We start from the raw sequence: 18,942 nt of genomic DNA on the forward strand, positions 1-18,942 counted from the left end.
TCGAGTGCGCAACAAGGTAGGGAATTTGAAGGCCCAAACACAGATTGATTAAATGGCACATCGAGATTAGCCAGTTCAGCCCACATCAAAATATATCTTCGTTCCTTCTCCCGCGGTTCATCCCCACCCGCGTGTACGCTTTGCATGAAAATTCTGTGTATCGAGCACTTGATCCTAAAATATCTCGCAGTTCATCCGTTCTTAACCAATATTAGCTTAGTTTGAATTCTGTGTACAGAAGCTTGGATTCAAATTTTGTGTATCGAACACTTGCACCTATAATCTCCGATCCGTTTCTTAGATATATTCTGTAGACAGACTAGTGGTTCGAAAACTGAGCGCTCTGAAGAAGAGTTGAAGCCGTCGAAACAAATCCGAAGACAGAACAATCTTTTCCCTAATAGGGAAAATAAAAACGGATCCAAATAAGCGGAAAGAAATCTTTTTGCAAGATTAGATAAGAATGTGCAGGGAGATGATCAGATAGAGCTAATACAGATTCGAGGCCATCATGGCGGCCAGTCAAACCAATAGGGAAATACTCGTCATCATATCAATCTCCACCCATCAAGGCAAACGAGAATCTTGGGAAAAAGGGAAAAAGAAATCAAGATAACATATAAAGAAAGTAGCACATAACGAAAAAGGAGCTATCTAGAGCTCTAACAACGCAAGAAGAATAAGTTTTAGTAATGAAAAGGAAAAAAGAAAACAAAAGAAAATGCTGTTGCTTGAGGGATTGGAGCATGGAAAGATGCATCAGATCTCCAAGGTGAAAAAAAGGGTGTGACATCACAGAGATGCCTCAGACGCAAATTACCCATTAAACTTGTGACTCATCATCTGCATCCATCCATCCATCAGCTTTCAGAAGTCTCCAAGCAGCAAGAACAAATAAAGAGAGAGGACAGCAGAGGAGATCCAAACAACAAGAAACCACAGCAGCTTAAGAGGAGAGAAGGCAACGATCACCAAACCAGCCACAATCGGAGAGATGAGAGCTGCCTAGTCCATCCATGATCGAACAGATGAAGCAGGCCGGCGATGAGAGGACGGCGACGGGGCGCCCGGGTGTTTTATAGAGCGGGCAGGAATCCGAGAGGAGGAGGCGGCGGGGCCGGGACCGGGAGCGGCCTAGGGTTTCCTTGCTTCGCAGCCTAGGGTTTCCTTGCGGCGCGGCATCCCTATCGGACGGCTCAGGCGGAGCTCGCCGCCTCGCGCACGGACGGCCCAGTTCGACCGTGCTGTGCGGGGCCCGCCCCTCGGGACGAGATGGGCTGGCATGAAGCTTCTCTTATCGGGCCGGCCTGCCACGGCCCAACCCCGGCTCGATTCGCAATTTCGCCGCAAATGCACAACAGGAGAATCAACATCTTGCTACAGGGGCGGGCCCCTCTTATTCCATAGGACAGCCAGATAGTTTTTTAATTGGTTCCTCTATAAAAAAATAGTTATTTTATCATTTGTTTAGTTTTGTATCTTGTAGATCACAACATTCTTGTTGGTCATCACATGCTAGAAGATAAAGCACACATAACTTTAGTTACACATAACTGACAGCACAAGGCTAACGTTTAGTGTGTTTAGTTAGAGGATAAAGTTGATGAGATATGATTATTTATGTTTTATTGGATATGATGATCTAATTTTTTATTTGGTAGTATGGATATAGTGATACAAATTTTTTATTTGATTGGACGGATATAACTTAGATAAGGTTAGTCAAAATTTTATAGAACCCGCTTGTCATATATTTAGTTTTTTATCAAAATATTATCATATGAGATCTTATTTTGTTGATTTAATTGCAACAAATATAATGGTACAATTAGATCGTACATCCGATAAATGGTTTAGGAGATAATATCATTTAAAGCGTCATAAAAAAATACATTTACTCTAAACAATCAAAATATGTCACAGCAGTAGGGATAAAGCTCATCCAGACTATGGATAGCTTCCTCCGGCCAATTTTACAACATGAGTTCATCTAGCATCTAAGGAGAATATTCCCTTTAGTGATCATCCCATCTAGCTCGCCCTCCAACCAAACATTAAAAAATTAGATGGATATCTCTCATCCAGAGATATTCCTCCAACTATACACACCCTAAATCAAAAGACGGAATGGAATGACAAAACATGTCCATGGATTTTGTTTCGTTTGGTGAAAAATGAAGTAGTTGCACGAGCAAACATAGTCAGATTTACTTAGAAATGGGTGTCAAATTCGACTTGAGTTCGGATGTCCGGACTTCCTAGGATTGTGGGAAATAGATGCCAAAGCATGACTCCGACCTGTGAAAGTTTGGAAACAAGCAAGTGACACATTGGATTTATTTGGTTCTCCAGATGAGGTTTCGTAAAACTGTATCGTATAAGTAAGTTGAGGGAAAGCAGGCTGAGCGGAGTCATATTTATTGGAAAAAAAAGTTTAATTATTTGTATATGTATGGATAAGCTGAGCTAAGTTTCTGTTTAGTTAACCGAATCTAAAGCCGTATGAGCGGATGCAAACGTTGGGTTGTGATTGATTATTCGTATGAAGATGATTGACAAGTGACCCGCCTGCATGACTGATGAAAGAGCCTACCTTTGCCGAACCAGGCTATGGAGTAAAGCTCGACTTCCGAGCTAGATTAAAGGCGTATATGCATCTATCGGGCTAGACTAAAATAGTGGATGTAAACAAACAAACACGCTTCTTTTTGAGAATATACGTATCCACCAAGTCAGACAGATACAAATTCAAATAACCAAACACATCCCAATCTAATTCCTGATTCTACATAACCTAGAGAAGTATTGAAGAAGAAAGTAGAAGAACAAAGAAAGATAAAGAGAATGATTGCTTATATTCATTGGTAAATAGTGTGTACATTATATAGTACATGAACAATCATATTTGTGATGGTTGGGATTAGTAACTACTAATTGGTTAATCTCTAATTGATCGCATGACTAACACCCAAAGAGTGTCTACTTATAACACTTTTCCTTGATCAATTATTCAAAATGTAAACTTTTTGTTGAAACTCCTCCAAAACCCTATGGGAACATATGAGGAGAAAAATAATATGTTGATATACCATTAAAACTCCTTTAAACGCCAATAAAAAAATATAATGAGAAAATAATATGACATATATTGGTTATTGCCTCATTGTAAACTCCTATAAGAAACCTAGATAGGAAAAACTCATTGGACAAGCTTAATGTATAATTTATATGTTTGATGTTTGCGGTTCATGCCTTAGTGGTGAACCGGATGAAGATGATAAAAAGAGAGAAGTCTTCCTTGCTTGGTGCATGAGAAGCAATCAAGTAAACTTTATCAAGTTTTCGGAAGATCAAGTGAAGAGAAAAATAGAAGCGAGGATGATCATTGTTGACAGAGTCTTGAGTAAGGGGTCATCCTAGCTTATGGGTCTTGCGAGGGGTATGATGACCGATGGGGGATATTTCCTAAACTTGGCCCATCGCGTGACTAGGTCCAAGCTCGCACGATCAGCTCATGGCTTGCGCGACTAGTCTCCTTACGATATTATGAGATCCCGCGACCAGCCCTTGCTGGTAGTGGAGCCAGTCAAGCCAGTCCTTACCTAACCCATCTAATCGCATTTATTGCTATCTACTTCCAAGTGTTTTCCTTCCCTAAGCACCCCATCCAATGAACAAAGTCATGGATGGCATTGTTGGGTACTGCCCCATCCTGAAGCATTAAATGCTACGGATGGGACCTTACGGGCCGGCGCAGCACCGCACGACTGACGAGATAGGGTCTGCAGAACAACCAGACAAGTGGACGGTTTTGCAGGAAGACTCACGGGCACAGGGACATGATGGCTTGACAGGTGATCTTACGGCGCATGATGTTGGGACAGGCCGGACGGCAAGGGAAGGCAGGTGCGGAGGCGTTCCATGGTTGGGACAAACACTCAAATGTCTCAGGGCAAGTTGGGCTCGTAGTTTTTAGTTAGGATTGGCCGAAAGTTGTCCAGCCAGTGCACCTCTTGCAACGGGTCCATAAGGTGTTGCACCTTGTCCTGTAATGGGGAGCCATAGGCTGATGGATGGCCACACATGCTCGGGGAGAGAGATAAAGATCATGAGGTCCTGGCAACAGGATGGAGGAATATAATGTCTCTCTACGAGGGGGAGGCGAGCGGTATGGCCGCTTGCCCTTGTCCTTCCCTCATCGAGCGAGGTTCTCCTGCTCTCGGCTGGCCCTTTGGCCCTAGATCACGCTGCAGAGATCACGCTACGGAGGTCACGTTGGCGAAGAGATTCACGCAACTCGGGGGTTTGGCTATCCCGGTGCGATGGGGTTCTCCTAGAACCCCACGTTACAGTGGGGCACGAGATTTGTCCTACCACGGGTCCTATTATATTCCTGGCGACCACGATCGTCATCAGTCCTAGAAATGGGCGTGGTCTTTGCCGCCGTAACTTGGCATCGTGTGGTTTCTGCCATGAGAGCGAGGTCACGCAACCATGGCGCCACCAGTGAACCCTCTGGTATTATCATAGGTGGGTGACTTAGAAGCGTCTATACAATTTGCAGGTTTTGTGCGGGTGTCATTGTCTCGAAGTCAAGCTGCTGACCACGGAGTGGTGAAATATCGCGAGGGACGAAGCCCTCGATATTTGCGTGACATGAAGGCCTAAGCGATGATACCCCCAAGGACTGCTCCCTCGGCAGGCGCTCCTTTGGGTAGCATTGTAGTTGCTTAGAGCGCCTCCTTGTCCAGCACCGAGCGGGTTTCCCTCTGGGAGTATGGCATGAGGGTTACCACCGGCGCCCGAGGGACGAGAACCTCCGCTGTTCCCCGCTCCATGGGCTACCATACAAACTTCTCGTTGGGTTTCGGACTCCTCGGACTCTATTTTGGTATCTTAAGCTTGGAGCACACCAGGCTCATCTGGGTCATATCTCATGACAAACACCTCGCGGTGTCCAAGGTCCTTGAACGGGACTCAGCGGTCGTCATGGATCTGGCCATCGGTAGCCTAATCAGGTTATCGACACTTACCAAAACGCGAAAATGTGCCCCCTACCTGGCACGTCAACTGTCGAGGGTTAATCCCTGACAATATGTCCAGGGTATACCAGTCAACGGGAGCACGATCAACATTTCCTACAAGTGTGTGTGGATGATGAACTCAAGAACATAAGGGGTTATCCAGTTTTAGACCTCTCGTGGGATAACAACCCTACATCATATGTACTTTCTTATGATGGGGATCAACTTTGTTATAGAAAGAGTTTCATCCCTTACAAGTCTGATCTTCCCTCCTTTATATAGTAGGAGGAGAGGCATGTATACAAATAGTACATGCCAGAACTATGGCAGTCTCACTCCTGCCGAAAACCCTTACTATGAGGCCATCATTATAGAGAGTGGGCATGCTCGGTCCGTCTGATCGTCTTGTGCATCCAGTCCCATCAGCCGCACATCGTCACGCCTACTTGCGAGATCGTCACACCCGCCTGTAGGGCCATCCCGTAGCATTAATTGCTACGTGTTGGGCCACTGCACCATTGCACTGGCTATGACTTCGCTTGTCAAAAGGACGTGTCTGGGGAAGGAAAGCACTTGAGTAGGGTAGCATTAAATGAGATTAAACTGGTTAGCTGAATACCTGCCTCACGACCAGCAAGGGCTCATCATGGGGTTTCCTTCCGCGATCAGGGGACTGGCGTGCGTGCCTGAGTCAACTTTTGATAATATCTACTGCCAACAGACATTTGTTGGTGTTGGCTCGTAGAACAGGGGACTCCCTATTCTTTACATCGACAAAAATAAATTTAAATCTATTGAGTAGCCACATGTTGCTTCTCTTTTACTTTTTGAGGGACTCTATCGTCTTATAACTTATTCATAGGACTAATACATATTCATAAATTCATTAAACTTCATTAGTCCCTTGATCTCTTATCATCAATTATCCAAAACCCACATAGAAGACCTAGATGCACTTTTAAGTTTAGAGCCCCATACTTGATTTGATCTAAAAGTGGTGGATCTCCTTTTTTAGGAGGATTAATCGCCATTATTAGTCTGCAGGATGACAAACTAATCTTCATGTTCATTGCCTAAGTTAGATATTTTCGGCCATCTAACTCAAGTCTGTCGAACTCTACGTTGGACATTTTGTCCTACAAAATGACCAATGATTGAATGAATTTACACTTTGTGTAAATTGAAGAATCATGATAATGTTGTAAATAATGCAAAATTTATAAAGTCGAGTTGAGATTTGAATTACATAGTATCTACCTAAGATTTTGGAGCTAACACGTTAAAGATAGTCACCAAATATGGTGTAGATCTTGCAGTAATATGAGGCATAATCTGACAATTGTCAGTAGATGACTATATTCCTATTACTTTTTGTTATGTTAAGTATAATATTTAGAAGAATATGTTGAAGGTAATCATTAAGTCTACTGACAGAGTGTAAAACTCACATCAATTATGGATAATCTGCAAATATGTAGTAGGTTCCATAATTCCATTACCTTATATTTCAAATATTAAATTAAGGCAATCACTTAAAATTATGCATTAAATTTTGCTTTGAATTAAGCACTCTGTGCTGATATAAAGCAGTTTTGGGCTTAGATGTAAAAGTGAGTGCAGAATAATTTAAATCCAACATGAAAGTAAATTGCAAGAATGAATAAGAACGAAATAAATAAATAGACATGCTATTGGGAGTGCGAAAATGCCTAGACATAGAACATAGTGCAAATCGAGGACTCATTGGGTTTGGATATGCATATTTATAAAAGTACATCAATGGGTACAATTATAAACAATTATAGGGGCTAAAATGAAAATAATACACATAGTGCTATTTATATAGGCTATTTATTAGGACCCAGGGGGCCTAAATGGAAATAGCCAGCAACCGAATTATTTTTTTCTTTTCGAGCCTAAAACAAATTTTGGGCTGAAGCCCTTTCATTTGTTTAGCCCAATTGATAGCAGAGATGGCTTTTTTTCTTTTCCGCGCAGGCCGAACAAACCTACGCCTTGACCCCTTTGGCCTTTTTGGCCTAGGCCCATTCAGGGTGCCCCCCACCCCATGCCATATATAAGGGAGAGCTGGCGATTAGGGTTTGTAAACCCTAACCGCCCACCCCTATTGTAGTTGTTGCTGTCATCGCCTTTGGATGGGCCAAAGTCGAGCCGGTCGCTGGAGCGCCGTCAGGTGTAGAGACGGGTTGTCCGTCATAGATGGGTTGGTCGTCGTCCATGTTCATGTCACGGATGTGGGCATGCGGCGCCAAAGCGAGTGCATTGTCGCGTTGCGTTGAGCGCCACCATCGGAGATGGGGTGGCCGTCGTGGACCGCCATGAAGGTGTGTCGGAGCCGCATTGCTGTGAGCCGCGTCTGCCACCTTTGCTGGTGGGCTCGTCGGTCATAGGGGTGCTCCACCCCTCCCTCTCTCACATGTGCACGAAGAAGCCCGAAGGCCCCCTGCCCCATGCGTGTGGGTGCACAGGCATGCTCAGCCATCGTTGGAGGGGAGGTCGAGGGGTCGAGGGCCTCTGAGGCCCACGACCTCGAGCGAAGGCCCATGCGACATTTGGCAGCTGCTGTCGCAATGCGACAGAGGCAGTTGTAAAGCATCGCAACGGAGGAAGAAGCCATGGTTGTCGTGTTCATATCGGGGAGGAGTCGTGGAGGAGTTAAAGTTGGAGAGGGCATCGTTGGGACGTACTCCTCTGAGTCCTCCTCTGATGAGTACACCGTCGTCGCTGCCGGGGTGTCTTCGAAGCCTGGAGGTGAGCCGTTGAAGAAAGGGACAGAAACACTGCAAGATACCATTGTGGGCGGCGGGCCTGAGCCAACCACCGCCGTGGTTGCAGCAGCTGTCATAAAGGACCTCACGCTAGTGGCCGGTGTTACAGTTATCCTAACTCCAGTGTCGTAGGAGTTATGGCACTTGCAGGGCCGTTGTGGCGGCCAAATGGGCAACAGACAAAGCCACAATGTGTACAACGGTGAGAACGAGGGCGTGTATGTGTTGATAGGACAACGACGACAAAGAAAGGAGAAGATGCATGTATTGCATGAACAAGGAAAAATGGATTCGCCATAGTTTACCTTTGATGTTGTTACTTTTGCCAAGTGGAGAAGGAATCGTGTTGATAATGTATTGCAAGAAGAAAGTAGAAGTACAAATAAAGATAAAGAGAGATGGTCGATATTCATCGGTAAATAGTATTTACATTATATATTATATGAATAATTATATTTGTAACTGTTGAGATTAGTAACTACTAATGAGTTACTCTATAATTAATCACAACACACAAAGGTGTCTATTCGTAACTTAGAAGAATATAGTATGAAGTTCTGGCATTTTGACATGAAGTTATGGAGCCGAAACTAGCTTAGGCCGACTCCAGTAGAGGCGCCTTTCACAGCCGCATCTATGTATGCCCATCCAGCGCTATAGGAAGCGAACGGAAGGTTTGCAGACAGAAATGAAGCCTATATTACCGTTTACAGAGTATTTGAGTTTTAAAAAAAAAGTAATAAAAAGTAGAAAATAAAATAGTTACTGAAGATAGAAAAAATGTAAAATACTGTAATAGTATTAAAAAAATACTGTAATAGTATTAAAAAAATACTATAATAGTATTATAGTAGATAAAATTAGTAATAGGAACTAACAGAGTGTCCACATAAGATTTATCTCGATACGCTAGTCGCTAAAACTACAAAATGTATTCATCAATTAATTTATCTAAAATATTATTAGCAGCTCGGTTCTTTATTTAGGATCGCTTGTAACAAGTTACGCTGCGTTAGAACAGATACCTCAAGCTAGAACACGAGTGAACTATGAAGAAATGTCAACGCAAGCAAGAAAGAAAAGATGTAGCCACCGATCAATTCTGTACAGGGTGATCACAGCGCCACAAAGCTCAATTCAAAGCCAGGAACAAAAATTTCAATTCAAAACAATGTTCCCACGAAACAAAGTTTACTGGCAACTGCTTGTTCAACATTGCGAGACCAAGCAAGTCCAACAAAGATCTACTGCAGCAGAAAAACTCAGAAGACAGCATCCGGAGAGGTCAGGGCAGTGCTCCTTACTGATCACCTGGTGTGGTCTTGATGATGTCGGAGTCACCTGAAATGCAAACACAGAACAAAATATGATCAGTCCCCAAAGTGAATCTTCAAACATGACCAAATAATGCCTTTTTTGTTCACTCTGAAAAGTGACAGGAAGTTACCAGGATCAATAATACTGAGGCAGCAGACACGGAAGTATTTACCGCAGGCCGTTCCCAGGTCAACATTGTCTGGAAACCAACAGCATAATGCAATTACTATAGGAACAGTCATAAACCAATGAATTGGCATAGCCACACTGTCCTATTACAAGTTGGGATATAGCAACCAGCTTACGAACATCTTCTAGATATTACAAGCTGGGGATATACCACACTTGCTAATAGCAAAAAATGTAGAGTTTTCCTTCTTTTTTCGCAATTGCCACTATGAGTTCCAAAAGAAATAACTGCTACGTGAACTCCAAGAAAATGGAAATCAGGGAAGCTAACTTACTTCCATGGAAGTGGTGTACGGTGATCTTAGCCAGCATAGCATAGTACTCAATTTCAGACTTCCGAAGAGGAGGGCAGTTGTTAGCAATGATCACAAGCTTCGCTGTAAATCATTAAGTGGGGAGATATTACAGACTTGCAATAACAAATAAATTAGAAGAAAGCAGGAAATGGTAGCATGATAATTCTGTTAGAACAGCCTGAGAGATACATCACAAATTCAAATGTCATCACTTACTTCAAAATTTAACAAACAAAAGGTGTCTATGTAGAAGACACATAATGAATAAGGTGAGACAAGTTAAACTATCAAGAAGACAATAAACGCATAAAAGTAATTCAAAGAAATTATACTTGCACCACACAATCCAAAGGTGAAACTAAATAAGCTCAGGTGAAAAATAATCAGTAACATGATATCCCCACTTATGCAAATAACCAGTGGTATCACACAGGTAGTGTATGCAGGAAATGGGTAGAATTATTATGGCGTTGACTCATACACGATGGCCATTTGAATATTACATCCATTGGTAATCAGTTTTCAACGCTAAAAAGCTTTGAACATCACAAATTTTCACACATTTGAAAATAACAATTTGTAGAAACAAACAAACAAGCAGTTAACATCTGGCATAGGCTATGAGTAACATTAAACAGCAACAGAATTGAATTCAACACAATTAATAATGCATTGTTACTCCAAACAATAATGAATCGAGCACATCACAACAACATTTAGAGGATCAGAGTTCTGGCTTGGTTTTCTCAATGAGAAATTATAGCGCTCAGTATGTTCATTGTAGATCATCTGGGGAAATTGTCATCATATCCTCTTTACCAGGTGCCTAATGCCAGTGAGATAAAAAAATATTTCCCCAAAGAGAAAGAATATTTCTAAAAAATTGGGAAATGTCAGTCAGATAAATAATGTTTCTCTAAAACGTAGTAACTTTGGAGGATCAGAATTCTGGCTTGATTCTCCAAAGAGAAATTATAGCGCACAGAATGTTCACTGTCGATCATCTGGGGAAAGGATCATTATACCCTCCATTCACAGCTTTATATTATTAGCAAAATACATTGTTCTAAGAACATGTCAAAAAAATACTTGTCCAGAGAATAAAGTGGGGGTATCCATGTAGCCAAGATAAGTTGTGGCTAAGGTCATGGATCCATGCACCTATTCTCCTTCTCCCAAATTCGTATTCCAATTTTGACATGTAAAAATTCACTAGACTCCAAATTAGAATAGAAAGAGGTGTGAGCACTGCCCATATAAGAACTAATAATGATATCAACTGATAATAATCTATCAAACATGGGCAAAATGAACAAATAGGACGAGAAATTAAACAACTGTCGCTTAATTAGCAGTGGAGAAAACTAAGGACTCGAAATTTTTTTGAAGTAACCAGGAATATTTCACCATAAAACCATGCAGCTAAAATTTCAAAGTCTCTAAAAGCAAATCTATGAAAAAGTTTAACATCAATCTTGGAAAATATAGGCCACCGCCAGCTACGGACGCAGAAAAGTGATCCCGTATGAACAAAAAGCAACAGTGAAGCTGATTGCTATCGCATCTGACTCATACACAGCGGCCATGAGATCCACCGCAATCAGTTTCTACTATGCGCAGGAAGACATACAGCAACAAACTAAACTACAAATCTAGCAATACAGGCATGGATTCAGACTACCACGACGGCTCCTTTCAAACGTTAGGCAAATAAAACCCACTGCTTACAGCAAGCGTAAGCATCATGTAACTAGGCGAGGCAATGTTTGCTTACACTTGGAGTTCCTGATGGTCCTGAGGACGGTCTTGTAGCCGAGCGTGTACTTGCCACTCTTCATCACAAGCTGCAGCTTGTTGTTGATATTGTCCGTGGACTTCTTCTGCAAAACCACCATGGCGCCAACAAACAACAAAGCGTTAGCCCCCTACAACCACGAAGAGCGCAACGCAAGATCCTACTCTTCCGCGCAACGCAGCAGCAGCAAATCGGCGGAAGAACCCAAGCGCGTTGCTGGAGGGATGGGAGAACGATGTGGGGGGGGGGGGCAGAGAGGCGGTCGTTACCGTCTTCTTTGAGGCCACCATGGTTGCGCCCCGAGGAGGAGTGACGGCAGCGAGGCCTGCTTTTCGCGCGGCGGCTCCTTCTCGGGGATGACTGCGATGTGGAAGAATCGGGGTGCTAGGGTTTGGGTGTTTATATAGGCTCGGGAGGCGATGGCAAGGGTTTGCCCGCTGTGGACTTGATTGAGTTGGGCTTGCATTGGTGGGCTTTCCACCCCCTAAGGGCCTGTTTGGGTGCTAGGTAAGATAATTCCAGGGAAGTAAACCTCATGAGAGATTATTTTTTTGGGAAAACTGCAAAAAAAAAACCCCCAAAAGTCACTTGAGTTTTGATTTTCCCTCCCAAAATTTGTTTTGTTCCAAAAACCCCCCTAAAAGTTTAACTTTGTTGAAAAAACCCCCTAAAAATTCAAAAAAATAAAAAAATCATTAAAAAAATTCTAAAAAAAATAGAGACAATTATAAGACCTTCTGTGAATTTTGTTTTCAAAAATAATATCATTTGCATCATATTTCATGGAGAGAAAGTTTGGAAGAAAAAAAAATGTGCAGCTCATTTATTAACTCATGTTATTTTAACTTTGTCATGTCTATCATTATTTTTCCTACACAAATAATTGTTTAAGTAAACTAATAAAAGTGGTTTCACTAATTTTGGGGGTGTTATGGATTTGTTATGAATTAATCTATCTGCAATACATTTACTCAATCCTGCACGTTACAATAACTATTTCAAGATTTCATGTATTTTTACAAGATAGAGGATCATGTAATAAGACTAAAAAAATTTGTTTCATGATTTTTGGATTAGTAAATAATTAACTATGCATTTAACTCGAATTAATAAATGAGTTGCACATTTTTCTTTTTTTTCAAACTTACTCTCCATGAAATATGATAAAAAAGGATATTATTTTTGAAAACAAATTTCACAAAAGGTCTTATAATTGTCTCTAGTTTTTTTTAGAATTTTTTGTGATTTTTTTTAAATTTTTTTGAATTTTTGGGGGTGTTTTTGCAACAAAATCAAACCTTTGAGGGGTTTTTTTGCAACAAAACAACTTTGGGGGGGGAGTCAAAATCCAAGTGACTTTTGGGGGGGGGGGGTTTGCATTTATCCCTATTTTTTGTGTCAAATCAAATTCCTTCCATGTCGATATCCGAAAATTCAATGAACACCTTCCAATCTTCTTTGCCATACTTGTTCTGCTGAGAGTATGTAAAAAATCTCCGTTGTTGTTTGGGAGAAAAGCTCATCAAATCCCTGCTCTGCACATTAAGCCATGAAAAAGCTCATGGTGACCTCGTAGCTGAACGCAAGAAGCTCGATTGTTGCTTCGCCTACTGGAATCGGTGGGGTATGACTGGACTACCGTGGCCGATGGCGGAGGGTGGTGAAGAGGACTCGTAGGATAGCAGCGGCACGGGGCTGTAAACGAAGACAGCGATGGCGAATTCTGCTGGAAGTTGAGGGCAACTATGGCTTCTGCCTAGCGTGACACGACACGCGGCTTGCTAGACGCCGGAGCTAGGGCTGAGGGCGACACATCAAATCCAATCAGATCTGGTTGAAAGCCAACAGAATTAGTCGAGGAGCGACGCCGACAACGGCCATATGGGGGCAACAACAGAAAGAACGGGCGAGCTGCTTTGAGCTGAGTTGCGGCTTGATAGGGAATAGGGATGGCAAAGATCCTTGTGGCCAGCTGCACCACGAGGTTGGGGCGGTGATGGCAGCGAGGTGGTAAGGTGGTGCATGCCTGTGAATTGGGATCGACAAAGTAGACACGAAGCAATCACGGAGACACAGATGATGGGAGAAAGAAGGGGAAAAGTTCGATGCATCTAGGGGCATTTTTTTTATCCGCGTGGATTAGGGGGTATCGAGGGGATTTGGGAGGAAATTCTCTTCACCCTTATTGCATCCAAAGGCTCACGTGGAATGGAAGGGGAAAATTTTGCACGACCTCGTTTCCCACAGGGAAAGGCCCGGGATCCTGACTGGGTTTCGAGTATCCAAACAAGCCTTAAAAAACTAGTTTCCCTTTTCACTAATAAAATAAATCTATTTTTCTTAAAAAAAGCTAGTTACTTTTCTCTACTACTTAAAAAGTACGATCTGGCAGGACGTCCTGCCTCTCCTCCCTCCGATCTGGGCCAAGGCTCAGCCAGCTGACCCACCCCCAAGCCCATATGTGAACCCTACCTCCTCATCCCCTAGCCGCCTACCGCCCTCAGGCGCACATGCACACGCCGCCGCTCGACCGCCCCCAGCCATGGATCCACTCAGCCGCCCCCAGCCCACCGTCGGGAGGACGAGCTCGTCACCAGCCACTGCCCTGTGCTCCTCGGCTATATTGCTAAGCCGCGGTGGACCTGCTCCGCTCGCAGATCATGTTCCAGACCGACGGCGAGCTCGTCCTCCCGCCACATGGCGTGGGGCTCGTCCTTGACGACGTCAGCAACCCATCTCCGCTCTCCGCTCCTGCTCGGCCGCATCCATCTCTTCCATAGGGGTTTAATATTATTTCAAATGGCGGCGGCCATGTCCTCTGCTTCCTCACTCGTCATCTCCCGCAAAACCCAAAACCCCGCCCCTCCTAGAACCCCAGGCGTCGCCGCCTTCTTCATCTCCTTCCCTGCCACCCAACCCCCATGCCTCCTCGCCGCCTCCACCGGCTGCCGCCGCGGCAACGAAGGTCTCGTCGCCACCGGCGATCGGCATCGCCATTCCATCGTTCGACTTCAAGACCTCCATTTTTAAGAAGGAGAAGGTGTCCCTCGCTGACTACAATGAGGTCTGATTTGTAGCTTGTGTTGTTGCTTTCGGCGATCCTGATTCAGTGATTGATTTGTACGAGCTTACATTTATTTGGTGGATTTTTGTTGGTTTGTAATGCAGTATATTGTGAGGGGTGGGAGAAATCTGTTCTCGCTGCTGCCGGAGGCATTCAAGGGGATCAAGCAGATCGACGTCATTGGATGGGTCTCTCAAGTTAAATCGATGCAAAACTTCCTTTCCTAACTGAATGATTTTGTTGACACCTGAGTTGGTTTTGGTGAATGTATTGTATTATTGTATATAGTCATAGATGTAATTCATTATAAGTCCATATGCTAAGTCAAACTGCTGCATGGTTCCCCATGCATAAGTATAAATCTCTCAATCTCTATAACTGGCTCTTTGTTTGTCTGGTAAGTTCCCCATTCCGTTTGCACCTACTTTCTTTAGCTCAGGAGCTATATTATTAATTATTACATAAAGTTCAGTCTTACACAAAGTTTTACTAGAATACAAGTAAATATAAAGCACAAACAGTTCTATTTTGTTGTAATATTATCTTTCATCCATATTTATCCAATTTTTCAAATTTAATGTGATAATTTCTGATAAAGCTCTTGTTGTGGATGTAAATGATGCAACCAATGTACCTGTATTTGTGCTTTCTAATTTTGAAAATGTTGACATCACCATTACTGAGATGGATGTCTTTGGATTTTAGTAAATTCCCATCTAATCTTTCTAATGCAGATGCACCTCACTCTTATTGGCAAGGCGCAAATTTTATCAAATAACGGCATTGCAAGTATCTTAGTAGTTTTTATTAATTTTGATAGCATTAGTCACTGGAGGGACATATGTGTGCTTGGATTCAAAAGAATCAACTCTTGTAACTGCTCTTATCAGTGGTGTTATCAGACATTATGCTTGTTGTAATGGTGATACTTGGTCTTCTGAGCTCAGTATTTTTAGCAAAGCTGAGCCACGAATTATCACAACATTCAAGGTATGTATTACACCTTTTTTCAATTGCAGAAGCTATTAGCAAGCATATAATTTTGCTGTTGCTTCCAATATTAAATTCAATCAAAGGGTGCGAAAAGGTATCAATAGTAGTGTAACCATCAATAGGCTTCTCGCAGCAACAACAGTTATATTCATTATCTTGAGTCGAGTCATTGCACGCTGTCGCATGAGTCAGATTAATACTATTTTTATGTATTATGTTATTTTGAATATATTTTACTCGATCAACTTTATTATCTTAATGAAAATTTTCGACTCCCGTTGCAAAGCACGAGCATTTAACTAGTAGTAAAAAAAATCGATAATGCCTATTTAATGTTTATTTAGGATATTTTCCATTTGTGAATAGATTGATGTGTAGAAGAATTGTGACTAAACCAAGCAGGCTAAGCAAATGCGAAACTTTGCGAAATAACTTGATAGTGTAAAAGATAGAATATATATCGCTCTTCTACTTAGTTTAGTATTTTTTAAATTGAGTATTACAGGTTCTAATAGTGGATGCCATGCGATGCACCGGCTATCATTTGGCACACTATAGTATCTATCGGAGGGTTAACTCCTATCGCAGGGATCCTGAGGGATCTCTTTTTAGAGATTCGGTCGGGGGATGATCCTGAATAAGTTTGCTGGAGAAATAAATGGATATGAATGCGATGGCTGGTGGGGTGGAATGATCTAGTGCGGAATGAAGTAAATGCACTGGGGGTTTAGACAGGTTCGGGCCGCACGGAGGCGTAACACCTTACTCCTGTGCGGATGCTATAAATGTCCTGAGAATGTCTCTCAGGAATGTGCTAGTTACAAGAATGTTTGTCTATCCTAGAGACTGGGGCTTCTTGTTCTTTGGTCTGTGTGTATCTGTTGGCTTTGGGTGCTCTTGAACTTCTCGATCTTCTCTACTTTCTTAACTTCTTCAACCGTGCAGAGCTTGCCGGGTCTTTTCCGCTTGTGCGCTTGTAAGACCTGTTTTGCTTGTCTTTGTCCGTGCTACCGGCCGCTTTAAATACCCGTCGGCAGTAGCGTGCCTCGAATGGGAGGGCACAAGTTCCAAGGCACCATAAATGGAAATGGAGTCATCATAGCCTCTGTGTGAAGTGACGGGGGTTGAAAACGCGCCCCGCGCCCGGTCATCAATCGTCATGATGGCGCTGGCAACAGACGCCGTGGAGGGGGCCCACCGGTCAGCCACAGAGCGGTCCGGCGTGCTCGCCCTGTCTTGTTCGCCTGCCACAGCAGCGCAGCAGACGGAACGCCTCGGGCCTTGCGACGTTATCCCGAGGCGCGCCGGATGGCACGGGATGGGACCCGTGCATTTAATGTTCCCACGCCCTTCTGCCAGAATATGGCAGGAACTGACACCGAGCGTGGCGGGAGTAGTTGGAGGTGACAGGCCACGCGCGCTCTTAAATGCAGTCTCGGGCCTTTCACCTGCTGACACCTCATCGCTGGACCCCTGTGGGGGCCACTGACAGAGGGGCTTCTTGGGTCGTCGGGGAACCGAGTGCTCGGGGGTCATTGTTCACCTCCCCGAGCACTCTCTCCCGAGAACTCCCTTCCTTAGTCCTCGGGGAACCGAGTGATCGGGGGCCATTGTTCACCTCCCTGAGCACTCTCTCTCTCGGGCATGCTTGTACGGATCCTCGGGGAACCAAGTGCTCAGGGGCCGCGGCTCGCAGCCCCGAGCACTCTCTCCCAGAACTTCCTTCAGTGGGTCCTCGGGGTACTCGGGTGCTCGGGGGGCTACTGCTCGTAGCCCCGGGCACACCCCTCCCGGTACTTAGTTCTCCTGGTCGTCGGGGGACTTGGGTGCTCGAGGGTCACTGATTACCTTCCCGAGCACTTTTTTCCCGTCGCTTAGTCTTCGCAGATCATCGGGGAACCCGTGTACTCGGGGACCACTGACTGTGGCCCCGAGCGCCCTCTCCCGGGACTTAGTCTTTTTTACCTTGCGGAGCTGACCTCTGCGGGAGGGCGCCACGTGGCGTATTGCTGGCCTGGCCTCGGAATTCGGGGACCCCTGATTCCTAATTCACCGATAGTACCACAGGACAAAGAATTTTGAGTATATATATTTGTACGAGCTCTCTCTCTTTATATATATATATACTCTTATATACATATCTTATAATATAAGGAGTATTTAATGTGATAAATGATATATATATGAAGTATATGAGTATATAAGATCATCCAAGTGGTATGTATATTTTTTTAGTGGTTTCTACAATTTTTTTTTTGACTATATTACATTTTATGTACAAATATGAAGGTATATTAAAATCTATTAAAATTGATAGACTTTTTTCAAATTTTCATATAATTTACACTAGAGTATCTTAGAATGAGTATATAATTATATTCATAGTGATAAATGAGTATATTCATTTTATTTATATGATATATCATAGTAGGAGTATGTACTCCGAAAGTATATACTAGTTTTCCTATATATATATATTCTCTATTTTGTTCGTCCTGTATGAAGTTTATGTAATAAGGTAGTAATTCATGTACCCTCATTTCTTGTCGTCTAGAGTATCATGCGTAGAAAAAGAATATTTTTTTTGTTAGTTTGTGTTGTTGAGTTTGTCACCGTAGCTTGAACATGGCACATTGGCTATCCATTAAGGATGAACGATAAGATTACAAGCCGCCCATCATTGTGCACCGGGTGAAAACCGTGAAAAGAGATGTTTGAAATAAACCCAAATCCAGGCATTGGATTCACTACACATGAATTTTTAGACAAAGTATGTGGATTTTTGGGGGGCCCAAAGATCTCCATCACTGCAATGAAGTCGGGATAAAATTTGTTTTGGGGTTGATCAAGTTGGAATAAAAATTGAGGCCCCAAGGCCAACTCTGAAACAATCTTTTCTTCTTCCTAAAAAAACCAGAAGTCTTCTCTTCTGCTTACACAAGAAAGAATAACTCATCACCATCGACGTAGCGTGGACCCAGCGAACAGTAGCCGTCCGATCAAGATCGATGGCCAGATAAACGGAGATTCTAGCGTCCGGATGCCCGATACATCGGGCGCTTCAACTGCCTGTTGCAACATCAAAAATTGATATCTGCAACATCTAAAATTAATGTTTGTAATATAAAAAATACACCAAAATAGCACATAGATAAAAAAAAATTATTCAATCGAGTTAATTCCTATATTTCGTATATGTAATGTTTCAAATGTTCAAATTTAATGTTTAGACGTAATGAAAATTTATTGTAGAAATTATTTTTGTTTGTTGCACCCAATTCATGTATCAAAATAGCACACATATTCGGACTTAAAAATTATCCATTTAAGTTAATTTCTATATTTTTGTATTTCTAATGTTTCATATATTCAAATATAATATTTTGAATGTTATAAAAATTTATTACATAATTATTTTTATGTACATTTAACATCCGACATCCGATTTTTATCCTTCGGACGTCTGGAACAGAGC

At 42.8% G+C, this 18,942-nt stretch overlaps 1 protein-coding gene and 4 non-coding genes across 5 annotated transcripts; all 5 read right to left on the bottom strand.

Annotated features, from left to right (window-relative positions):
* Nucleotides 1–473: 473 nt before the first annotated feature.
* Nucleotides 474–560, bottom strand: LOC133891481 (small nucleolar RNA Z102/R77). The gene has a single exon (XR_009904228.1). It is a non-coding gene; the product is annotated as a small nucleolar RNA Z102/R77 (small nucleolar RNA).
* A 191-nt stretch (nt 561–751) lies between these two features.
* LOC133891475 (small nucleolar RNA Z101) lies at nt 752–852 on the bottom strand. The gene has a single exon (XR_009904227.1). It is a non-coding gene; the product is annotated as a small nucleolar RNA Z101 (small nucleolar RNA).
* An 8,097-nt stretch (nt 853–8,949) lies between these two features.
* LOC133909996 (large ribosomal subunit protein eL30-like) lies at nt 8,950–11,805 on the bottom strand. Its single transcript, XM_062352522.1, has 5 exons — nt 11,680–11,805; nt 11,390–11,495; nt 9,595–9,696; nt 9,261–9,329; nt 8,950–9,154 (listed from the first exon to the last, which is right to left on the bottom strand). Exons 1-5 carry the CDS (start codon nt 11,698–11,700, stop codon nt 9,114–9,116), a joined length of 339 nt encoding a protein of 112 aa, XP_062208506.1. The 5' UTR covers nt 11,701–11,805; the 3' UTR covers nt 8,950–9,113.
* LOC133891289 (small nucleolar RNA Z103) lies at nt 10,335–10,429 on the bottom strand. Its single transcript, XR_009904171.1, has one exon. It is a non-coding gene; the product is annotated as a small nucleolar RNA Z103 (small nucleolar RNA).
* Nucleotides 10,551–10,644, bottom strand: LOC133891277 (small nucleolar RNA Z103). The gene has a single exon (XR_009904168.1). It is a non-coding gene; the product is annotated as a small nucleolar RNA Z103 (small nucleolar RNA).
* Nucleotides 11,806–18,942: the final 7,137 nt, after the last annotated feature.

This window comes from Phragmites australis, chromosome 1 (genome assembly GCF_958298935.1).
Source record: "Phragmites australis chromosome 1, lpPhrAust1.1, whole genome shotgun sequence".
Taxonomy (NCBI): Eukaryota; Viridiplantae; Streptophyta; class Magnoliopsida; order Poales; family Poaceae; genus Phragmites; species Phragmites australis.

What these genes read in the sequence shown, in the direction of transcription:
- LOC133909996 (XM_062352522.1), bottom strand. Translation starts at nt 11,700, where the DNA reads ATGGTGGCCTCAAAGAAGACG. An exon ending in CGTACACCACTTCCATGGAA is followed by an intron (nt 9,330 to 9,594) that starts GTAAGTTAGCTT and finishes GTTGGTTTCCAG; the next exon opens with ACAATGTTGACCTGGGAACG. An exon ending in CCTCAGTATTATTGATCCTG is followed by an intron (nt 9,155 to 9,260) that starts GTAACTTCCTGT and finishes TTTGCATTTCAG; the next exon opens with GTGACTCCGACATCATCAAG.